The sequence below is a fragment of the Brassica napus genome, chromosome C1 (genome assembly GCF_020379485.1).
Source record: "Brassica napus cultivar Da-Ae chromosome C1, Da-Ae, whole genome shotgun sequence".
Taxonomy (NCBI): Eukaryota; Viridiplantae; Streptophyta; class Magnoliopsida; order Brassicales; family Brassicaceae; genus Brassica; species Brassica napus.
Window position 1 is genome coordinate 50600090 of NC_063444.1, and position 24502 is coordinate 50624591.

General features: G+C 30.4%; 5 protein-coding genes across 5 annotated transcripts; 1 reads left to right on the top strand and 4 right to left on the bottom strand.

Annotated features, from left to right (window-relative positions):
* Positions 1-10982: 10982 nt before the first annotated feature.
* LOC106385939 (vesicle transport protein GOT1) lies at positions 10983-12447 on the top strand. Its single transcript, XM_013825839.3, has 6 exons — positions 10983-11209; positions 11474-11565; positions 11645-11725; positions 11837-11934; positions 12017-12098; positions 12188-12447. Exons 1-6 carry the CDS (start codon positions 11179-11181, stop codon positions 12224-12226), a joined length of 423 nt encoding a protein of 140 aa, XP_013681293.2. The 5' UTR covers positions 10983-11178; the 3' UTR covers positions 12227-12447.
* Positions 12448-12574: 127 nt separating this feature from the next.
* LOC106385221 (NAC domain-containing protein 45) lies at positions 12575-16152 on the bottom strand. The gene is made up of 6 exons (XM_013825163.3): positions 14914-16152; positions 14065-14345; positions 13704-13982; positions 13367-13618; positions 13205-13271; positions 12575-13115 (listed from the first exon to the last, which is right to left on the bottom strand). The coding sequence occupies exons 1-6, from the start codon at positions 15326-15328 to the stop codon at positions 12709-12711; spliced, it is 1701 nt and encodes a 566-aa protein (XP_013680617.2). The 5' UTR covers positions 15329-16152; the 3' UTR covers positions 12575-12708.
* Positions 16153-17071: 919 nt separating this feature from the next.
* On the bottom strand, positions 17072-18847 carry LOC106432856 (expansin-A13). The gene is made up of 2 exons (XM_013873703.3): positions 18316-18847; positions 17072-17589 (listed from the first exon to the last, which is right to left on the bottom strand). The coding sequence occupies exons 1-2, from the start codon at positions 18810-18812 to the stop codon at positions 17277-17279; spliced, it is 810 nt and encodes a 269-aa protein (XP_013729157.2). The 5' UTR covers positions 18813-18847; the 3' UTR covers positions 17072-17276.
* A 946-nt stretch (positions 18848-19793) lies between these two features.
* On the bottom strand, positions 19794-21691 carry LOC106385854. The gene is made up of 5 exons (XM_013825752.3): positions 21564-21691; positions 21230-21477; positions 20912-21123; positions 20343-20595; positions 19794-20246 (listed from the first exon to the last, which is right to left on the bottom strand). The coding sequence occupies exons 1-5, from the start codon at positions 21613-21615 to the stop codon at positions 19953-19955; spliced, it is 1059 nt and encodes a 352-aa protein (XP_013681206.2). The 5' UTR covers positions 21616-21691; the 3' UTR covers positions 19794-19952.
* An 876-nt stretch (positions 21692-22567) lies between these two features.
* On the bottom strand, positions 22568-24389 carry LOC125580760. Its single transcript, XM_048745848.1, has 5 exons — positions 24271-24389; positions 23919-24166; positions 23589-23800; positions 23139-23391; positions 22568-23015 (listed from the first exon to the last, which is right to left on the bottom strand). The coding sequence occupies exons 2-5, from the start codon at positions 24159-24161 to the stop codon at positions 22722-22724; spliced, it is 1002 nt and encodes a 333-aa protein (XP_048601805.1). The 5' UTR covers positions 24162-24166; positions 24271-24389; the 3' UTR covers positions 22568-22721.
* Positions 24390-24502: the final 113 nt, after the last annotated feature.

Genomic DNA, 24502 nt, shown 5'->3' on the forward strand with positions numbered 1-24502 from the left:
GTAGTTATTTCGTCGATTTAGGGAGAATTATGAAGTTTTACTAAATTAATTGATAAAATTTTAAAAATATTCCCATATACCATGAAAAAGAGCTTAAAATACATTAATACAAATGTAGAATTTGGTTAGAAATTTTAAAACAACACTAAAGATTATAGGCTTCAATATATAAAGAATTTACCAAAAACTCAATATTTTCGAAGGGGTTAACACATGGATTTTGAGAAAATTTCATAAAATATGACAATATTTTTTTAATGCATAGTTGCATCCTGCACTTACCTATTATGATGTTCAAAGAGATTTGGAGCCTTTGTTCTCTCTCTTTTTCAAGAAAATAGTTATTTTATAGTAGTTATTTCATCGATTTAGGGAGAATTATGAAGTTTTACTAAATTAATTGATAAACAATTTATAAATATTCCCATATTCCATGAAAAAGAGCTTAAAATACATTAATACAAATGTAGAAAGTGGTTAGAAATTTTAAAACAACACTAAATATTATAGGCTTCAGTATATAAAGTATTAACCAAAAACTCAATATTTTCAAAGGGGTTAACATATGGATTTTGAGAAAATTTCAAAAAATATGACAATATTTTTTTAATGCATAGTTTCATCCTGCACTAACCTATGATGATGTTCAAAGAGATTTGGAGCCTTTGTTGTCTCCGTTTTTCAAGAAAATATTTATTTTATAGTATTTATTCCATCGATTTTGGGAGTTTTATGAAGTTTTACTAAATTAATTAATATAAAAATAATAATGATTCCCATATACCATGGAAAAGAACTTAAAATACATTAATACAAATTTAGAAAGTGCTTAGAAAATTTAAAACCACACTAAAGATTATAGGCTTAAGTATATAAAGTATTTTCCAAAACTCAATATTTTCGAAGGGATTAACACATGGATTTTTAGAAAATTTCAAAAAATATGACAATATTTTTTTAATCCATAGTTGCATCCTGCACTTACCTATGATGATGTTCAAAGAGGTTTGGAGCATTTGTTGTCTCCGGTTTTCAAGAAAAAAGTTATTTTATAGTAGTTATTTCATCGATTTAGGGAGAATTATGAAGTTTTACTAAATTAATTTATAAGCAAATTATAAATATTCTCATATACCGTGAAAAAGAGCTAAAAATACATTAATACAAATGTAGAATTTTGTTAGAAATGTTTAAACAACACTGAAGATTATAGGCTTCAATATATAAAGAATTTACCAAAAATTCAATATTTTCGAAGGGGTTAACACATGGATTTTGAGAAAATTTCATAAAATATGACACAATGGTTTTAATGCGTAGTTTCATCCTGCACTAACCTATGATGATGTTCAAAGAGATTTGGAGCCTTTGTTGTCTCCGTTTTTCAAGAAAATAGTTATTTTATAGTGGTTATTCCATCGATTTATGGAGTATTATGAAGTTTTACTAAATTAATTGATAAAAAAATAATAATGATTCCCATATACCATGAAAAAGAGCTTAAAATACATTATACAAATGTTGAAAGTGGTTAGAAATTTTAAAAGAACATTAAAGATTACAGGCTTAAGTATATAAAGTATTTTCCAAAAACTCAATATTTTCGAAAGGGTTAACACATGGATTTTGAGAAAATTTCAAAAAATATGACAATATTTTTTTAATGTATAGTTGCATCCTGCACTTACCTATGATGATGTTCAAAGAGGTTTGGAGCCTTTGTTGTCTCCGGTTTTCAAGAAAATAGTTATTTTATAGTAGTTATTTCATCGATTTAGGGAGAATTATGAAGTTTTACTAAATTAATTGATAAAAAAATTATAAATATTCCCATATACCGTGAAAAAGAGCTAAAAATACATTAATGCAAATGTAGAATTTGGTTAGAAATTTTTAAACAACACTAAAGATTATAGGCTTCAATATATAAAGTATTTATCAAAAACTCAATATTTTACACATGGATTTTGAGAAAATTTCAAAAAATATGACAATATATTTTTTTAATGCATAGTTGCATCCTGCACTTACCTATTATGATGTTCAAAGAGATTTGGAGCCTTTTTTGTCTCCATTTTTCAAGAAAATAGTTATTTTATAGTGGTTATTTCATCGATTTAGGGAGTATTATGAAGTTTTACTAAATTAATTGATAAACAATTTATAAATATTCCCATATTCCTAGAAAAAGAGCTTAAAATACATTAATACAAATGTAGAAAGTGGTTAGAAATTTTAAAACAACACTAAATATTATAGGCTTCAGTATATAAAGTATTAACCAAAAACTCAATATTTTCGAAGGAGTTAACATATGGATTTTGAGAAAATTTCAAAAAATATGACAATATTGTGTTAATGCATAGTTTCATCCTGCACTAACCTATGATGATGTTCAAAGAGATTTGGAGCCTTTGTTGTCTCCGTTTTTCAAGAAAATAGTTATTTTATAGTGTTTATTCCATCGATTTTGGGAGTATTATGAAGTTTTACTAAATTAATTAATAAAAAAATAATAATGATTCCCATATACCATGGAAAAGAGCTTAAAATACATTAATACAAATGTAGAAAGTGCTTAGAAAATTTAAAACCACACTAAAGATTATAGGCTTAAGTATATAAAGTATTTTCCAAAAACTCAATATTTTCGAAGGGGTTAACACATGGATTTTGAGAAAATTTCAAAAAATATTACAATATTTTTTTAATCCATAGTTGCATCATGCACTTACCTATGATGATGTTCAAAGAGGTTTGGAGCCTTTGTTGTCTCCGGTTTTCAAGAAAATAGTTATTTTATAGTAGTTATTTCATCGATTTAGGGAGAATTATGAAGTTTTACTAAATTAATTGATAAAACAATTAATAAATATTCCCATATACCGTGAAAAAGAGCTAAAATACATTAATACAAATGTAGAATTTGGTTAGAAATTTTTAAACAACACTAAAGATTATTGGCTTTAATATATAAAGTATTTACCAAAAACTCAATATTTTCGAAGGGGTTAACACATGGATTTTGAGAAAATTTCAAAAAATATGACAATATTTTTTTAATGCATAGTTGCATCCTGCACTTACCTATTATGATGTTCAAAGAGATTTGGAGCCTTTGTTGTCTCCCTTTTTCAAGAAAATAGTTATTTTATAGTGGTAATTTCATCGATTTAGGGAGTATTATGAAGTTTTACTAAATTAATTGATAAACAATTTATAAAAATTCCCATATTCCATGAAAAAGAGCTTAAAATACATTAATACAAATGTAGAAAGTGGTTAGAAATTTTAAAACAACACTAAATATTATAGGCTTCAGTATATAAAGTACTAACCAAAAAATCAATATTTTCGAAGGGGTTAACACATGGATTTTGAGAAAATTTCAAAAAATATGACAATATTGTTTTAATGCATAGTTTCATCCTGCACTAACCTATGATGATGTTCAAAGAGATTTGGAGCCTTTGTTGTCTCCGTTTTTCAAGAAAATAGTTATTTTATAGTGTTTATTCCATCGATTTGGGAGTATTATGAAGTTTTACAAAATTAATTGATAAAAAAATAATATTGATTCCCATATACCATGGAAAAGAGCTTAAAATACATTAATACAAATGTAGAAAGTGGTTAGAAAATTTAAAACCACACTAAAGATTATAGGCTTTAGTATATAAAGTATTTTCCAAAAACTCAATATTTTCGAAGGGGTTAACACATGGATTTTGAGAAAATTTCAAAAAATATGACAATATTTTTTTTAATGCATAGTTGCATCCTGCACTTACCTATTATGATGTTCAAAGAGATTTGGAGCCTTTTTGTCTCCCTTTTTCAAGAAAATAGTTATTTTATAGTGGTTATTTCATCGATTTAGGGAGTATTATGAAGTTTTACTAAATTAATTGATAAACAATTTATAAATATTCCCATATTCCATGAAAAAGAGCTTAAAATACATTAATACAAATGTAGAAAGTGGTTAGAAATTTTAAAACAACACTAAAGATTATAGGCTTCAGTATATAAAGTATTACCAAAAATCAATATTTTCGAAGGGGTTAACACATGGATTTTGAGAAAATTTCAAAAAATATGACAATATTGTTTTAATGCATAGTTTCATCCTGCACTAACCTATGATGATGTTCAAAGAGATTTGGAGCCTTTGTTGTCTCCGTTTTTCAAGAAAATAGTTATTTTATAGTGTTTATTCCATCGATTTAGGGAGTATTACGAAGTTTTACTAAATTAATTGATAAAAAAATAATATTGATTCCCATATACCATGGAAAATAGCTTAAAATACATTAATACAAATGTAGAAAGTGCTTAGAAAATTTAAAACCACACTAAATATTATAGGCTTTAGTATATAAAGTATTTTCCAAAAACTCAATATTTTCGAAGGGGTTAACACATGGATTTTGAGAAAATTTCAAAAAATATGACAATATTTTTTTTAATGCATAGTTGCATCCTGCACTTACCTATTATGATGTTCAAAGAGATTTGGAGCCTTTTTTGTCTCCCTTTTTCAAGAAAATAGTTATTTTATAGTGGTTATTTCATCGATTTAGGGAGTATTATGAAGTTTTACTAAATTAATTGATAAACAATTTATAAATATTCCCATATTCCTAGAAAAAGAGCTTAAAATACATTAATACAAATGTAGAAAGTGGTTAGAAATTTTAAAACAACACTAAATATTATAGGCTTCAGTATATAAAGTATTAACCAAAAACTCAATATTTTCGAAGAGGTTAACATATGGATTTTGAGAAAATTTCAAAAAATATGACAATATTGTGTTAATGCATAGTTTCATCCTGCACTACCTATGATGATGTTCAAAGAGATTTGGAGCCTTTGTTGTCTCCGTTTTTCAAGAAAATAGTTATTTTATAGTGTTTATTCCATCGATTTTGGGACTATTATGAAGTTTTACTAAATTAATTAATAAAAAAATAATAATGATTCCCATATACCATGGAAAAGAGCTTAAAATACATTAATACAAATGTAGAAAGTGCTTAGAAAATTTAAAACCACACTAAAGATTATAGGCTTAAGTATATAAAGTATTTTCCAAAAACGCAATATTTTCGAAGGGGTTAACACATGGATTTTGAGAAAATTTCAAAAAATATTACAATATTTTTTTAATCCATAGTTGCATCTTGCACTTACCTATGATGATGTTCAAAGAGGTTTGGAGCCTTTGTTGTCTCCGGTTTTCAAGAAAATAGTTATTTTATAGCAGTTATTTCATCGATTTAGGGAGAATTATGAAGTTTTACTAAATTAATTGATAAAAAAATTTATAAATATTCCCATATACCGTGAAAAAGAGCTAAAAATACATTAATACAAATGTAGAATTTGGTTAGAAATTTTTAAACAACACTAAAGATTATAGGCTTTAATATATAAAGTATTTACCAAAAACTCAATATTTTCGAAGGGGTTAACACATGGATTTTGAGAAAATTTCAAAAAATATGACAATATTTTTTTAATGCATAGTTGCATCCTGCACTTACCTATTATGATGTTCAAAGAGATTTGGAGCCTTTGTTGTCTCCCTTTTTCAAGAAAATAGTTATTTTATAGTGGTAATTTCATCGATTTAGGGAGTATTATGAAGTTTTACTAAATTAATTGATAAACAATTTATAAATATTCCCATATTCCATGAAAAAGAGCTTAAAATACATTAATACAAATGTAGAAAGTGGTTAGAAATTTTAAAACAACACTAAATATTATAGGCTTCAGTATATAAAGTATTAACCAAAAATCAATATTTTCGAAGGGGTTAACATATGGATTTTGAGAAAATTTCAAAAAATATGACAATATTGTCTTAATGCATAGTTTCATCCTGCACTAACCTATGATGATGTTCAAAGAGATTTGGAGCCTTTGTTGTCTCCGTTTTTCAAGAAAATAGTTATTTTATAGTGTTTATTCCATCGATTTTGGGAGTATTATGAAGTTTTACAAAATTAATTAATAAAAAAATAATATTGATTCCCATATACCATGGAAAATAGCTTAAAATACATTAATACAAATGTAGAAAGTGCTTAGAAAATTTAAAACCACACTAAATATTATAGGCTTTAGTATATAAAGTATTTTCCAAAAACTCAATATTTTCGAAGGGGTTAACACATGGATTTTGAGAAAATTTCAAAAAATATGACAATATTTTTTTTAATCCATAGTTGCATCCTGCACTTACCTATGATGATGTTCAAAGAGGTTTAGAGCATTTGTTGTCTCCGGTTTTCAAGAAAATAATTATTTTATAGTAGTTATTTCATCGATTTAGGGAGAATTATGAAGTTTTACTAAATTAATTGATAAAAAATTTATAAATATTCCCATATACCGTGAAAAAGAGCTTAAAATACATTAATACAAATGTAGAATTTGGTTAGAAATTTTTAAACAACACTAAAGATTATAGGCTTCAATATATAAATTATTTACCAAAAACTCAATATTTTCGAAGGGGGTTGGTTAACACATGGATTTTGAGAAAATTTCAAAAAATATGACAATATTTTTTTAATCCATAGTTGCATCCTGCACTTACCTATTATGATGTTCAAAGAGATTTGGAGCCTTTGTTGTCTCCCTTTTTCAATAAAATAGTTATTTTATAGTGGTAATTTCATCGATTTAGGGAGTATTATGAAGTTTTACTAAATTAATTGATAAACAATTTATAAATATTCCCATATTCCATGAAAAAGAGCTTAAAATACATTAATACAAATGTAGAAAGTTGTTAGAAATTTTAAAACAACACTAAATATTATAGGCTTAAGTATATAAAGTATTTTCCAAAAACTCAATATTTTTGAAGGGGTTAACACATGGATTTTGAGAAAATTTCAAAAAATATGACAATAATTTTTTTAATCCATAGTTGCATCCTGCACTTACCTATGATGATGTTCAAAGAGGTTTGGAGCATTTGTTGTCTCCGGTTTTCAAGAAAATAGTTATTTTATAGTAGTTATTTCATCGATTTAGGGAGAATTATGAAGTTTTACTAAATTAATTGATAAAAAATTTATAAATATTCCCATATACCGTGAAAAAGAGCTAAAAATACATTAATACAAATGTTGAATTTGGTTAGAAACTTTTAAACAACACTAAAGATTATAGGCTTCAATATATAAAGTATTTACCAAAAACTCAATATTTTCGAAGGGGTACACATGGATTTTGAGAAAATTTCAAAAAATATGACAATATTTTTTTAATCCATAGTTGCATCCTGCACTTACCTATGATGATGTTCAAAGAGGTTTGGAGCATTTGTTGTCTCCGGTTTTCAAGAAAATAGTTATTTTATAGTAGTTATTTCATCGATTTATGGAGAATTATGAAGTTTTACTAAATTAATTGATAAACAAATTATAAATATTCTCATATACCGTGAAAAAGAGCTAAAAATACATTAATACAAATGTAGAATTTGGTTAGAAATTTTTAAACAACACTGAAGATTATAGGCTTCAATATATAAAGAATTTACCAAAAACTCAATTTTTTCGAAGGGATTAACACATGGATTTTGAGAAAATTTCATAAAATATGACACTATGGTTTTAATGCGTAGTTTCATCATGCACTAACCTATGATGATGTTCAAAGAGATTTGGAGCTTTTGTTGTCTCCGTTTTTCAAGAAAATAGTTATTTTATAGTGGTTATTCCATCGATTTAGGGAGTATTATGAAGTTTTACTAAATTAATTGATAAAAAAATAATAAAGATTCCCATAAACCATGAAAAAATAGCTTAAAATACATTAATACAAATGTAGAAAGTGGTTCGAAATTTTAAAACAAAATTAAAGATTATAGGCTTAAGTATATAATTTATTTACCAAAAACTCAATATTTTCGAAGGGGATAACACATGAATTTTGAGAAAATTTCAAAAAAATGTGATAATATTTTTTTAATGCATAGTTGCATCCTGCACTTACCTATTATGATGTTCAAAGAGATTTGGAGCCTTTGTTGTGTCCCTTTTTCAAGAAAATAGTTATTTTATAGTGGTTATTTTATCGATTTATGGAGTATTATGAAGTTTTACTAAATTAATTGATAAAAAATTTATAAATATTCCCATATACCGTGAAAAAGAGCTAAAAATACATTAATACAAATGTAGAATTTGGTTAGAAATTTTTAAACAACACTAAAGATTATAGGCTTCAATATATAAAGTATTTACCAAAAACTCAATATTTTCGAAGGGGTTAACACATGGATTTTGAGAAAATTTCAAAAAATATGACAATATTTTTTTAATGCATAGTTGCATCCTGCACTTACCTATTATGATGTTCAAAGAGATTTGGAGCCTTTGTTGTCTCCCTTTTTCAAGAAAATAGTTATTTTATAGTGGTAATTTCATCGATTTAGGGAGTATTATGAAGTTTTACTAAATTAATTGATAAACAATTTATAAATATTCCCATATTCCATGAAAAAGAGCTTAAAATACATTAATACAAATGTAGAAAGTGGTTAGAAATTTTAAAACAACACTAAATATTATAGGCTTCAATATATAAAGAATTTACCAAAAATTCAATATTTTCGAAGGGGTTAACACATGGATTTTGAGAAAATTTCATAAAATATGACACTATGGTTTTAATGCGTAGTTTCATCCTGCACTAACCTATGATGATCTTCAAAGAGATTTGGAGCCTTTGTTGTCTCCGTTTTTCAAGAAAATAGTTATTTTATAGTGGTTATTCCATCGATTTATGGAGTATTATGAAGTTTTACTAAATTAATTGATAAAAAAATAATAATGATTCCCATATACAATGAAAAAGAGCTTAAAATACATTATACAAATGTTGAAAGTGGTTAGAAATTTTAAAAGAACATTAAAGATTACAGGCTTAAGTATATAAAGTATTTTCCAAAAACTCAATATTTTCGAAAGGGTTAACACATGGATTTTGAGAAAATTTCAAAAAATATGACAATATTTTTTTAATGTATAGTTGCATCCTGCACTTACCTATGATGCTGTTCAAAGAGGTTTGGAGCCTTTGTTGTCTCCGGTTTTCAAGAAAATAGTTATTTTATAGTAGTTATTTCATCGTTTTAGGGAGAATTATGAAGTTTTACTAAATTAATTGATAAAAAAATTATAAATATTCCCATATACCGTGAAAAAGAGCTAAAAATACATTAATGCAAATGTAGAATTTGGTTAGAAATTTTTAAACAACACTAAAGATTATAGGCTTCAATATATAAAGTATTTATCAAAAACTCAATATTTTACACATGGATTTTGAGAAAATTTCAAAAAATATGACAATATATTTTTTTAATGCATAGTTGCATCCTGCACTTACCTATTATGATGTTCAAAGAGATTTGGAGCCTTTTTTGTCTCCCTTTTTCAATAAAATAGTTATTTTATAGTGGTAATTTCATCGATTTAGGGAGTATTATGAAGTTTTACTAAATTAATTGATAAACAATTTATAAATATTCTCATATTCCATGAAAAAGAGCTTAAAATACATTAATACAAATGTAGAAAGTGGTTAGAAATTTTAAAACAACACTAAATATTATAGGCTTCAGTATATAAAGTATTAACCAAAAACTCAATATTTTCGAAGGGGTTAACATATGGATTTTGAGAAAATTTCAAAAAATATGACAATATTGTCTTAATGCATAGTTTCATCCTGCACTAACCTATGATGATGTTCAAAGAGATTTTGAGCCTTTGTTGTCTCCGTTTTTCAAGAAAATAGTTATTTTATAGTGTTTATTCCATCGATTTTGGGAGTATTATGAAGTTTTACAAAATTAATTAATAAAAAAATAATATTGATTCCCATATACCATGGAAAATAGCTTAAAATACATTAATACAAATGTAGACAACCAAATATTGAAGCATATAATCTTTAGTGTTGTTTTAAAATTTCTATCCACATTACACATTTGTATTACTGTATTTTAAGCTTTTTTAATGGTATATGGAAATCTTTATAATTTTTTATCAATTAATTTAGTAAAACTTCGTAATACACCCTAAATCGAAGGAATAACCACTATAAAATCACAATTTTTCTTGAAAAACGGAGACAACCAAATGCTCAAAACCTCTTTGAACATCATCAAATGTTAGTGGATGATGCAACTATGCATTAAAACAATATTGTCGTATTTTTGGAAATTGTATCTCAAATCTATGTGTTAATCCCTACGAAAATACTGAATTTTTAGTAAATATTTTATATACTGAACCTTATAATCTTTACTGTTGTTTTAAAATTTCTAACCATATTATAAATTTGTATTAATGTATGCTAAACTCTTTTTCATGGTTAATGAGCATCGTTCAATTGTTTTTATAAATTAATTTAGTAAAACTTCATAGTACTCCCTTTTTTTTTTACAGAATCGTTTGCTTCACAAAAGAAAAAAAAACGCGTTTTGATAAATTAATGGATGACTAACACCTTTGATGGTCAATATATATAAGCACGATTTTGAGAGTTCATGTAGTATTTTTAATTTTACAGAATGAATGATTAACACCTTTGACGATCAATATATATAGAAGCACGATTTTAAGAATTCATGTAGTATTTTTGAATTTTTGTTTAGTTCGGTATGGAATATATACTACTAAAAGTTCGGTAATAAAATGGCACGATGCATTAATGTTCATGTAGTATATTTAAAGTTTTGTTTAATTCAGTACGGAATATGCAGTACTACAAAGTTCATGAAGGAATATGCATGAGGGGTCAATTTCATGATGAAATAGACCATTTTCAGTTAAAACACTCTAGTGTTCTCTCATATGGGTTCGTAAAAATCAGATGGGTAATATTATGAAAGCACAAAAATTGAGGGGCTTCTTTCTAATTTATGAAGTATTAATCGGTCGAGATGACGTGGAGGAAGGAAGTATGACGAGGCTTTGACTCGCGTTGCCGTAAAACAGAACATTGCTTCCACCAGAAGTTGGCACCACGATTCAGTCTTTGATCTATTCAAACTCGTTCATCGATTTCAGACATCAAAAGACAACTTTATTAGATCCGAAGTTGCCTGAATTCTGCGTTTGAGGTTGCTGATTGTCCAATAATATGGCTTCCTTCGAGATGAATGACCTTAAAAGTAAGTTCTGACAACTCTTAAGTCTTTGGGATGTAATCATGAAATAGTAGTAATCCATCGATGTCGTAAGCTGTAGAGGTGCTTCGAAGTTATTTGTTTGTGTTACCGATGCTAGACTATGAGGGTACTACTTGGTTTTCCTCTGTTTCTTGGTTATGGTTCTGTCATGTGTTCTGTTGTGTTTGTTCATGATGTAACGATTACTGAGTTGTGCATAATTTTCAAAGTCATGTCGTTGAAAATTGTGATGATGTTTTTGGGCAGAGATAGGGCTAGGCTTGACTGGATTTGGTGTCTTCTTTACATTCTTGGGAGTGATATTTGTGTTTGACAAGGGACTCATCGCCATGGGAAATGTAAGTATATGTACAATCGTTGTAGTAAGCTTTTAAAGGTTATATTAACTCTCTGTGATCATTTATATATTTGAATCAGATCCTCTTCTTGGCGGGTGTCACTCTAACCATTGGGATTCAACCAGCCATCCAATTCTTTACAAAACGGCGCAACTTTAAGGTTCTTTCTCTAGTAACCTTTTTTGCTTTCATCCTGATCCCACAATAACTCGCTGTTTTGTTTTGCTGGTAATATAACTTCTTCTTTTGTCTACTTGTTGTTGCTATACAGGGAACTATATCGTTTGGTTTGGGTTTCTTGTTGGTTGTGTTTGGATGGCCTATTCTCGGTTTGCTTCTAGAATCTTATGGATTCCTTGTGCTCTTCAGGTTTGTTGGTTCCATCATTTCATTATGTAGTTTTGGTTCTTTTATTGATGTCTTTTCTCCATTCTTTTTTGTCATGTTTAAGTGGTTTCTGGCCTACACTCGCTGTTTTCCTTCAAAGGATACCTATACTAGGGTGGCTTTTGCAGCATCCATACATCAGATCGGTACATTTTGCATTGATTTCAATTTACTTTCACAGCCTTCTAAATCGAGACATATGTGCCTGACTTAATCTCATTTGAAATTGTATCAGTTGCTGGATCGCTACCGTGGAAGGCGTGTTCCTGTCTAATCCTCTCTTTTGAAGTACATACCCTGTAAATACCCTGTAAACTACTGTCTATACGATACGTAGGTACATATGCATATAACACTCTAGCAACTCATCATTAGTGCGTTGTAAATGGTTCTTGTAATTGGGTTTGTGAATAATATTTACATGTAGTCTAATATCTTTGGCTTTTCCTCTCTTCTTGTAATTCTCTTACTATTTTAAAAGCTTCTTCTATTTTAGAGACTTGTATAGTTTATAAATAGGTTAATGGTATTTGTGTTAAATGTTACCGATTAGATCAGTTATGATCTTTGTTGGGCCATTTTAACAGCATGTATATGCACTAACGTTGTCAAATGTTCCATATTGGTAATTATACTACATAATATATATTTCCAATAGTAATCAATTACAAGAATGAGATGTACATGTATGTTAGTGTATAGTATATATAGACGCACTTTATTCAAGGCGTATATAAATCAATAGTTTAAAAAAAATTAAAAGAAAATCGCAAGATACTTGTAACATTGCTGAGCCATTACACCAACAAGAGTGAGTTTTTTCTTGGTGATCTTCTCAGCTCTTTGCAACCAAGAATCGTTGTCCTCCTCTTCAATGAACAATGTTCTCTCTTCCACATTATGATTAATAGGATTGATATGAACTTTCAACGTGTGAGAAGGTACGACTTGGTGATATAGAATCTTCGTTGTTTGATATGTCGAGATAAGCATTTGGTTGTTAAACCTAGTTTCTTCTTCGACCACCTCAAAATGAGATGAATCAAGGGTTTCATTTGTATTCACTTCTTCTTCGTTACCTTCTACTTGATTTATGTTTTCCTCGTTATATATATCAAACGAGAAGAAATCATCAATGTTTATGTTGTCATTAGTATTATCTCCTGTAAATTAAACAATTTGTAGTTATGGTTAGATAAGAAAAATACCTAAACAATCTTGAATGTAAGCCCAAATTATATATCATACTCACCATGATATCCAAGGTCTTGTTCAGTATCATCCAAAGTAGATATGATCTTCTGCTCTTCGGTATATCCCTTTTCAATATTCATGCAAAAATTAGTTTATCCAAGGTTGAAAAAATAATTTCTAACGTATGAAACTATAGTAGATTTTTACATATATTAAATACCTGGTTCATATGATGATTTGACATCATCGATGGTGGTTCATCATAATTGCCTATGTGGATCACTTGATCACCAACGCTATTATAATGGTTGGAGCCACTTGTAGCGAAAGTAAAGTCCTCCAAAACGCCATGATTGTTGTTTTGAGTCATACTCGTAAAGAAATCACAATCGCTGACCGCCGAGTTCTCTACACGCAACGGTGGTAGAGACATATTGTGTTGTAACATTGAGCATTCAATCTCATTATTAACCTACATAATCATATAATTCCATCATTAAAATTTTGTTATATAATTTAATCATCCTATTTTATTAGGTTGCAAGGATATTTTATACCTTATATGGAGTAGGGAACGGTGCATAAGAAGAACCATAGTATTGTGACCAATCTTCGTTACTGATCATTGCGTTTGAGTTAAAACGTCCGTTTCCAAATCGCGGTTGGAATGCGTTTTGAACTTGATGAGTAGTTGAGCTGATCTCTAGATCCGAACAAGCGTCAAAACTCGAATTGCCACTCACATTCGACATCGCGTGGACGTAAGACCGATGCTGATCTCTTGGCTTAGCTTCAATCACAATTTTTTTAAACACACGACAAAGTGCATATGCGTCCTGAAAAAGAAAACATAAAAACTTTAGGCTATATATACCAAAAATGATTAGCATAATTAATGGGCTAATTGACGTGACGAACCTGCATGCCGTATGCAGAAGGCTCGCATTGAGTTTCATCGAGTCGATATTCATGCATGACCCAACCGGTTCTAATACCATGCGGCGCACGTCCACGGTAGTAAACCAATGTCTTCTTGGTTCCAATGGCTCGGTCTCTCCAACTAACCCGGCGGTCCTTGCCCGTTGCCTTCCAATACCCACCTTTGGTTGCTCGGTTTGTCCTCGAGCCGTTGGGATACTTCCGGTCCCGTGGGCTAAAGAAGTACCATTCTTGGTCTTTGCTTGGAAGCAAAGCTTTCCCTATCATTGAATAATTTTAACCAAAATTAAATCCAAAATTCTAATAATAGTTTGCCAAAAGAAATAATCCAAAATTCAAGAATAGCTCAGTAGATACATGTCATGTTTAAACGCATCTTATTAAAAGTTCATTTGAAATAATAACAAAAAAAAAACTTTTAATAACTAACGTTTACGTACTATTTCCCCTAAAAACTTAGGATTTAGTTTAAAAAGTTTTAGTTGAAATCATAACAAATGAATAGAAATAGTTATGCAAAAACATTGTATGTGGTATTCTCCTGTGGAAGTTAAAGTATATTTAGGGTTTCTTCATCATTGTTATATTCTTATTCTTTTCTTCAGCCTCTCTTGCTTCTGTTGGTTATAGACAGAACAAATAATGATTCTTAATTACAAAGGCTGTGTTATTAATCATCGATATAAGATTTGTAAAATTTTGAAAATAGCAGTTTAATCTTGTAACGTTTATTAAATTAAATTTCATCATATTTTGTAAAGGATTGATGAATCTTAGTAAATAATTCATGCATACATATATGCACGGAGAATATATAATATTACGTACCTGGTAAGTCCCATGGCTCGCACTTGTAGAGATCAACTTCAGCGATAACTTCAAGTTCGATTTCTAGACCGTTTATTTTTCTTTTGAGATAGTAAGTAATTAGCTCCTCATCAGTTGGGTGAAATCTGAAACCTGGAGGTAACGAGACAGGAGCCATAGAATCTTGGATCAATTTCAAGAAAGAGCGGAGAGAATAGAGACTTGAGAGAAAAATTAGAGAATGGAAATGTTTTGTAATCGTTGAGGGTTTGGAGAGTGAGGCTATATATAAAGAGGGAAAAGACAGAAGAAATGAAAAAGGAGAGACAAAAGTGAATAAAAGGAAGGTCCCCATCCCAAAACAACAAATAATATTAAGAATTAGTTTTAATATTTTTAATTGTCTATTTATTTTTCTATTTTTTGGCTGACTCATAATGTGCTAACTCAAGGTTTCATATTATAGCTTTATATACACACAACAAGAAGTTCTCCCTTCTGATATTTTTGTTCACATACATTTAGATTTAATCAACATACCGTTTGATTGTAACGTGTATTTATTGAACTTTTCTTTAAGAGCGCCATATATAAGTTTCATTTGTTCATTTCTCTTGTTAGTTATTAGGTTTAATGTCTCTATCAAAATTGATGAATAGATAAAAAGTTTGAAGAAAAGCATTATTATCAAAATGAACAAAAAAAAAACAACATGACCAGGAGGGATTATGTAGTTAACCGGAACAATCAATCAAAATAATTGCCACCCAAAATGCAAAACCGTGTTTCTTCATCAAGTGGTCTCATCAATGATCCCATGCTTCTCCAAGAGTGGTCGGTCTGGAATATAATTACACGTGTCAAAACTATATTGGTTGCATGGGAGATGGAATATTGGGTTACCCCAAAACTGTTGCAATCTCTCTTCTCTTTTTGTTCTTTGGCGGCACTTCTAACTGAAATAACTGTGTCTTTCAATTGTACCCCACTTGGTGAGATCCAACTTAATATTAAAAAATCGAAGAAGAAGACCAAAAAAGTATGTGTGAAAGATGATCATGTGGGTCCATCAGTTGTGAACATGTGAATAAATCCTTGGAAGCTATCGATGGGCCAACCATGGAGAATCACTTCTCAACCTTTCTCATCATCGTCATAACTTTTTTCTCTTCTTATTCCAATTCCATATTCTCTTTTGTTTGTACAATCATATATACAAGCACATTAAATATATCTGCATCTAATTACAATGTGTACATACATACCCCCTCTTGACACATTTCCCTTACATGAATCCATCTTTTGGTTCTTAACTTCTTTTTAATGGCGTTCACACTCATCTCTATAACTACTATTATCCCTACATTAACATGGTGTATATATATTAAGGTATATATATATATATATATATATATATATATATTTGTTACACCACAAGAGAATGAGAAAACCATAAAATAAAATATCTAAAATGGATTGAAACGGTTAGAGATCTCCTAGACTTATATAAAACGAGGATTGATTGGAGGTAATTTTCTTTAGATTACCCTCAAGTTTACAAAATTGGGCCCAATTATTACAATTTGTTTTTTAGAAACACATACAATTTGTCCCAATTATTACAATTTGTTTTTTAGAAACACATACAATTTGTAAATCTACAAAAGTTAAAGTTCTTAAACATTTTGGGCTAGAACGGGGCCTTAATTTTAGATGAGCCGGGCCTTTAAAATATATTTGTAATCTCAAGGAAGATATAAAGCGCCGCGGTCACGTGATATCCAACACAGAGCGCACGTTAGAGTAGTTCCAAGCTCTTGACAAAGGTGAGCTCTGAGAAATCAACATAACATAAATGGAGATCTTATTACAAAACTGGAAAGTTAAAGCAAAAAAGTTTTATTTCTTGACACAGGTTTGTTTTTCTTTTCTTTTTGGTTGGAGTTTTCTTGTAGAGTTATAAGAGAAGTGGGATGTTCATAGAAATTTTTCATGTAAATGATCTCCACATTGGAAGTATAGATTATACATTCTTGACTATAGGATTATAATATCTTTTGACTTTCAAGGGGTATAACCTTTAGTTACCATTATGATTCTTGTTACTCATTTTGTATTCTTTTCTTAGCTTCTTTTACAACAGTGCACTAGTGGTTTTTGTCATCATTAGCTTTAAGCATTTGAGAGGAAGCTTTTGCTCCTTAGTAATGCAAAGATACGATAGTGATGTTTGTGTGATCACTCTTCTTAGTACATTGGTGACTTTTTGTACCTATGCGTCGGAGAGTGAAACTATGAAATGCAAAAAGAACACTCCTTAGTCATGTAACCTTAGATCTTGCCATCAAAAAATTCTTATATCTCCGTGTACCCTTCTCTGTGTGTCACGGAGTCTCGAACTGTTTCCCTTCAAAGGTTTGTCCGTAGTCCCAGTTTCTGGGAGCAACGTTGTAAGCTGTCACGGTTGATTTATCACTAGCAGTCACTTCAAACGAGAGAGCTTGGTTCTTGAGATCGGCGTTGATATGCCAGTTCTGTCCCCAGTTACGACCCATTGGTAACCACCCGGTTCTCGACCCTTTAACCTTCACAGCAAATATATCACCTGATCCCGCAACATTGGTGATCAAAACAGAAATGAAAATGCCTCCACCATCTATTGTAAACCTAATGCTTCCTTCCCTCCTACAGTTAATCCTGTGTAGACAAAAACCAGTAGCCATGTTTATTATGTTCACTCTAACCACAAAACACACCACAAACTAGTAAGGATCCAGTGAATCATAGTACCATAAAAACTAAAGAACAGTGATGCCTAGTGCCTAGAACTTTTTCAAATTATTAGCTACAATATGCAACCAATCCAAACCACAATTTAAATCAATATTCAAGAAATTACTAGCCGGTAACTTAGCGCTTTATAAGAGTTTATAAGTGACTATTGTTTAGGCTAGGCCTAAACCGATTTTTAACGCCTATACCGAAATCATTCTAGAAAAATCTTTTCGTTTAGGCCTATCCGGATTTTTAAATAAATTGTTTCGTTTAGGCCTAAACCGACTTTTTAAAAGTTATTCTAGAAAAATCGTTTCATTTACTTCCAATTTGCTGATTCTAACGCATAAACCAATTTGTAGAACACTGCTTTAACTACCATAGCTGAATCTTGTTGAAGCACTAGTCCTACTCAAGTTACACGACCAAGGGCAATAAAGTAAATTGCCAATCCAGGAGAGCATCTAGGGGAAACACAGCTCATATAAAGCACACGGATATCGAAGAAGACAAAAGCAAAAGCAACAATCACCGCTTGTAATGAATTGCTTACAAAAAATTCAAATTAAAAATCGCGTTTCCACTAACGCAAACGCATTTATCTAGAAACGCGAATTAAAGTATACCATTTTTTTGAGTTAAACGCACCTTCGATACTGCACCGGCATGTTCCCAGCTTTCCAAATAGCGATCTTCCCAAACGCCTCGATCGGCAACACGAAGTGCTTGTTCGGAGGGTTACAGTGACCGCCACCGTCGGGGTCAAAACCGTAATTAGGAGCGCAGAAGTTCGTGGCGGTGAGGATGATCGAAGTCCCGGGGATGCACCAGCGCAGATCATCGACGCATCTGAGCTCGAAACAAGCGCCGCAGATCTGACCACGCTCGAACAGAGTCTCGCTCAGACCGACCGTAGCCATGCCGTATCCGGATTTGACGAGATCTCCGTATCCGCACGCACCGCCTACTTCGTCGCGGGGATTGGTCGCGGCGTAGTAGGTGGCTCGCGCGGGACGCCATTCGGAGGCGGAGGAAGATACAGAGGAAGGATATGAGGTTGAGGAGGAGTAGTGGGAAGTCGCAGGAGGTGATAGTGCGGCGAGGAGGAGGAGGAGGAGGAGGAGTAAAGGGAGAGAGAGTTGCATCTTCCGATGTTTGATGTTCTGCTTTGGGTTATGTCTTTACTCTTTTAAGTGGGAAAACATTTTGCTTTTTTTTTTTACCGGTTTGTCGGTATAATGAAATCACGTTATTACCCTCAATCTAAAGAGCTTTTTGAAATCAAATCACATCGAAATGTAGACATGTTTAATTAGTCTAATATTTATCAGACAACTTTATCTTTCGTCTTAATCATGCTCTAATATCATATATATGATCCGTTGACAAAAAAAAAATCATATATATGATCCATTTTTGTCTTCAGCTGGAATGGAGTAACAAATTGTATATTCATATACCGAGTGATCTTTGCGTTTACCTTCATTTTTCTACTAGTATTCCTAAAAGAAACAGTAGTTATCCTTGTTAAAATTTACTATAGACAAATGAAAAACATTGATTGCTTTGTTTCAAAGTTAATTTATAACTTATACTTCTGCTCAAATTTGAATTTAGGGGATTTTGTATAAATTACCTCCAAATTAAAGGTCCTTTGTAAACCTTGCATAGGGCCCATTATGGTTAATCAGCCGGGATTGTCCGTTTTTCATTTGTCAGTGCAAAGCCCACTACTTGTATTTTGGATTTTAGTTCGAACATTTTTCTTTTGATGGTTGTGAATAACTTTAGTGTCCCAATAGTTAGTGCACCTTAGTTTTTGAATGATTGGTTGATCTTATTCAGCTCGAATAGACTAAACGAAATTCATATACAAATAATTAATAGAAAGAGAGACACATGTTTGCAAAATATATAAATTCATGATTTGTCAACTAAATAGTTTTAATTTTTGTTAACACGGGCAGACCGTGACCCAACCGACTAATCTTTAGGGGTGTGAGCACCGGCGAAAATTAGACCCGAGCAAACCCATTTCGCTTGGCCACACGCTAGGGTAATCTGAGAATAACGAGTTCAAACTCACGATCCTTGAATCTATGTACCACCTGACTGTTAACACGTGGTTATCATCTAAATAGTTGCATTTTTAATATTTATCATACAAGTTATATATATTGACAATGACATATATAATATTTTTCTTAACATACACACGGTTTTCTTAAACTCAGTTATTCGATATGCAAATTTGGTAGAGTTCCCATTTTTTCATTCTCCAATTTTCATTCAGTACAAGCGGCTTTGATGATGGCTTCGAAATGCTTCTTCTCATGGATAATCCAGTGTCCAGCATGAGGAACCTCATGAAACTTTATCCATGGCAGCTTATCACATATATAGACCAGAACATCTCGCAATATTTGTTTGTCGTCGAGTGCACACCATATATGAACTGATCCTTTGTTAGTATCCGAGAACGGGTTGCTCAGTTCGGTTGGATCAAACTCCCAGTTACCGTAACCTGCGATGATGTCTCGTTGGCTGCTCACATATTCACCTTGTCGTAAAACAGCGTCCTATTTATAAGTTATGCATATTGATAACTTTCATGAGTGTATTTTTCGAAATATAAAAGTAGATAATATTCATTACAACCTAGACGTTACACATACCTTGTATGATTTTTTTGAATATGTTTCCGAAAGTTCTATATCACGTTCAGTCAGAGTTTTCTTGGGATCTCGATTACTTGGAAACCATTTCTGAGTCATCCACCAATATAACAACCATGGACAATAGTGTGCGACTCGTAGTGTCATTTGAAACTCAAATGGTAATTTCTTGATTGCTGCATTTAACAAGTTTTGAGGAATGCGTCTCCACCAAAAGTTTATTAATGGAACCGCCAATGAAGCTCCACTTAATCTATAAATATAATAAAACATGTACACATTAGTCTAACTTTTGAACCTTTTCAAACAATTCCATAATCATGTGAATTTGAATCAGTGACAAAACAACAACACTAATGGAAACTACTAAATTATCACATATATTTACGTTATCTCTACAACATTGTATATTATTAAACCGAAAATATTATTACAACTGGGTAGACCACGTGTATTTCATGTAAATTTGTCTCTATAAGCGTTATAGTTTTGATAACCTACATGGGAAGTAACACAATTCTTAAACCAATAATCTTTAAATTTCTTGTTATTTGATAAATGTTAATTACCTATGAGGAATGTATTTGAGGCAACCATAAACTGGGTAAGCTCCAAGTGACATGCCCAAAACATGGAACCTTGGACCAAGTTGCAATTTGTCAGCAAGTTCCTCGATATCGTATGTATCTGTTTTCAGCGTTCTTGATGAATTAGGATCGCTTTCTCCATAGCCAGCTCTATCGAAGAATAAAAAGTATATCTTGAATTCATCAATCATTTCCTGAAGAAACCAAGGGAACGTTGTAAAGTTCATTTATAGTATTACAAAAAAATCATTAAATGATTAAAATGAATTAGTTTCCCCAATATAATCATAACGTTTATACCTGAGTGGTGTATAAATCGACGTCTTTGGAATTTGCGTATCCATGGATGATTATTATTTTGTTTTTGGCTTCGTCCTTGGGAAACCCTAGTTCTTTGTATGCTATATGTCTGCCATCACTAAGCTTGATTCTTGGAGATTTTTTGGTAACGTTTTCCGGCAGTGGAATTGGTGGTGGCGGTTTTATCAACTTGTAGACATAGTAGCTTGTTAACCCCACAATCGCAAGTAGCAGCAACATCATTTGGCCTATAGATAATACATATCCAAACATTTTGTTAGAGATGCCTCTATATGTCTAATCATTCGAACAATTAATAGGAGAGAAAACCAACCTGATGATTTAGGAGATGTAGTTAATGTGAAGTAAAACTCTGGTTTAAACATCTCTTATATAATAGAAAATATATATTTTATATTATTTTTTGTGTGTTACACATGTCTCTGTAACTTCTTTTGCCTTCTTACAATTATTAAATTTTGTTATCTTGTTACATTTATCATCATTTGTGTAACTCCCCTCACGTATATTGCATTGATAAAATAACATCTTAAATTAATAAAATTAATAAAAATATTTTTGAATTAATAAATCAGCTACTAAAAAGAATAAAAGGTTATCCTTTTTAAATTATACATATATAAAAATGAAAAACATTGATTTATTTGTTCAAAGATGTTTGTAGAAAACTCTTTGTTAAAAGGTTTGTTCACCACAAAGTTATTAATATATTTCAAAAAAAATCATAATTTGGTATCTAAATCTAAACAAAGAGCTTTGTAACGTATCTTACATTACCAATGCATTTTATTGTCTTTTGCATTTTTGTTGTTATTATAAATTGTGTAACTCCAGTCAGTTATTGCTTTACATTTTAATATATTATCTTCTGATTATAGTTCCTTTGTATTTAAAATATTGATGTACTAATAAAAAGGTTGTATAACTCCCTTTTGCTTTACTATAGTATATTGTAATTCTTGGATTTAATTTAATTTCTATTACTTTCTTAATTATATACAGAAATTGGTTAAGTATTGTTCTTCTCATATATATAAATCTAAACTTGTTGTTAAATTTTGTGTAAATAGCTCAATAAAATTTGAAAAATAATTAATTTTAAATATGAACCAAAAATAAATAATTTTTATATATATATATATATATCTCATATTAAATAGGTAAAATTAGCAATTTTTCTAACTTATCTATTTTTGTATTTGCTGTAAATGGGACACGCAAAAAAAAAAATTAATTTTAGATCATCTTTTTATAGCACATCTTACTTAACTGAAAGAAAAATGCATTTTAATGCATAAATATTTAAGTTCATCGAAATAATATAAATAGTTGCATCTGACATTAGCATACCAGATTTATATATTAATATTGACATGTACATAATATTTTTATTAAACTTATATAAACATTCTCAAACTTAAGCATCCCATAAAAATTTGATAAAGTTTTTCCTTTCTTCATTGTCCATTTTTCATTCAGTACAAGCGGCTTTGATGATGGCTTCGAAATGATGCTTCTCATGGATAATCCAGTGTCCAACATGAGGGACCTCATGGAACTTTATCCATGGAAGTTTATCGCATATATAAACTAGAACTTCTCGCAATATTTGTTTGTCATCGAGTGCACACCACATATGGACTGATCCTTTGTTAGTATCCGTGAACGGGTTGCTCAGTTCGGTTGGATCAAACTCCCAATTTCCATAACCGGCGATGATGTCTTGGTAGCAGCTCACATATTCACCTTGTCGTTTAACAGCGTCCTATATATAAGTTATACATTATTAGCTTTCATGAGTATATGTTTAACGTATACTTTCAGGATAAATCTAAAAGATATTGGCAACTACACGACTATTTGAATCACTCTATATATACACACATACCATGTACGATTTTTTATAATATATTTTCGAAAGTTCTATATCACGTTCAGTCCAAATTTTCTTGGGATCTCGATCATTTGGAAACCATTTCTGAGTCATCCACCAATATAGCAACCATGGACAATAGTGTGCGACTCGAAGTATCATTTGAAACGCAAATGGTAATTTCTTGATTGCTGCATTCAACAAGTTTTGAGGAATACGTCTCCACCAAAAGTTTATTAATGGAACCACCAATGAAGCTCCACTTAGTCTGTAAATAGATAAAACATGAGAAAACATTGTGTATTTAAAGTTGTAAATTATAAACAGAACAATCTTATTAAAAATTGATTAACCACATTTTATGTAAAATGTTTATCTATAAACCTTAAAGTATTGATAACCAATGAGAAGTAACACCAGTTTTCTGATAATTTTCTTAAGAGATATTCTATAAATATAGATTACCTATGAGGAATGTATTTGAGGCAACCATAAACTGGGTAAGCTCCAAGTGACATGCCCAGAACATGGAACTTTGGACCAAGTTGCAATTTGTCAGCAAGTTCTTCGATATCGTATGTATCTGTTTTCAATGTTCTTGATGGATTAGGATCGCTTTCTCCATGACCAGCTCTATCGAAGAACAAAAAATATATCTTGAATTCGTCAATCATTTCCTGAAGAAGCCATATAAAAACGTTGTAGGTTCAAATATATTATTACAAAACAATCATTAAATGATTAAAATGAATTATAAGCTACCCCAATACAATCATTTAATCATAACGTTTATACCTGTGTGGTGTATAAATCTACTTCTTTGGAATTTGCATATCCATGGATGATTATTATTTTGTTTTTGGCTTCGTCCTTTGGACACCCTAATTCTCTGTAGGCTATATGTCTGCCATCACTTAGCTCGACTCTTAGAGATTTCTTGGAAACGTTTTCCGGTAGTGGAATTGGTGGTGGCGGTTTTATCGACTTATATACATAATAGCTTATTAATCCCACAATCGCAAGTAGCAGAAACATCATTACACCTGCGGACAATACATATACAAATAATGTTGTGAGACCATTGTCTTTGGATGAAACTTAAGAATATGTCTAATGATTCGAACAAATAATAGTAGAGAAAACCAACCTGATGATTTAGAAGATGTAGTTAATGTTGTGAAGTAATGATCTCTTAAATAAGAGTAATATTTTTACTTTTAGTTACATAGTCTATGTAACTTTTTTTGGCTTCTTAATATTATTAAATTTGGTATATATTTTTTACTTTTATCATCAATTGTGTAGCTCCCCTCATTATATTACATAAATAAAATATTATATTAAACTAATAAAATTAAAAAAAAAAAAAAAAAAAAAAA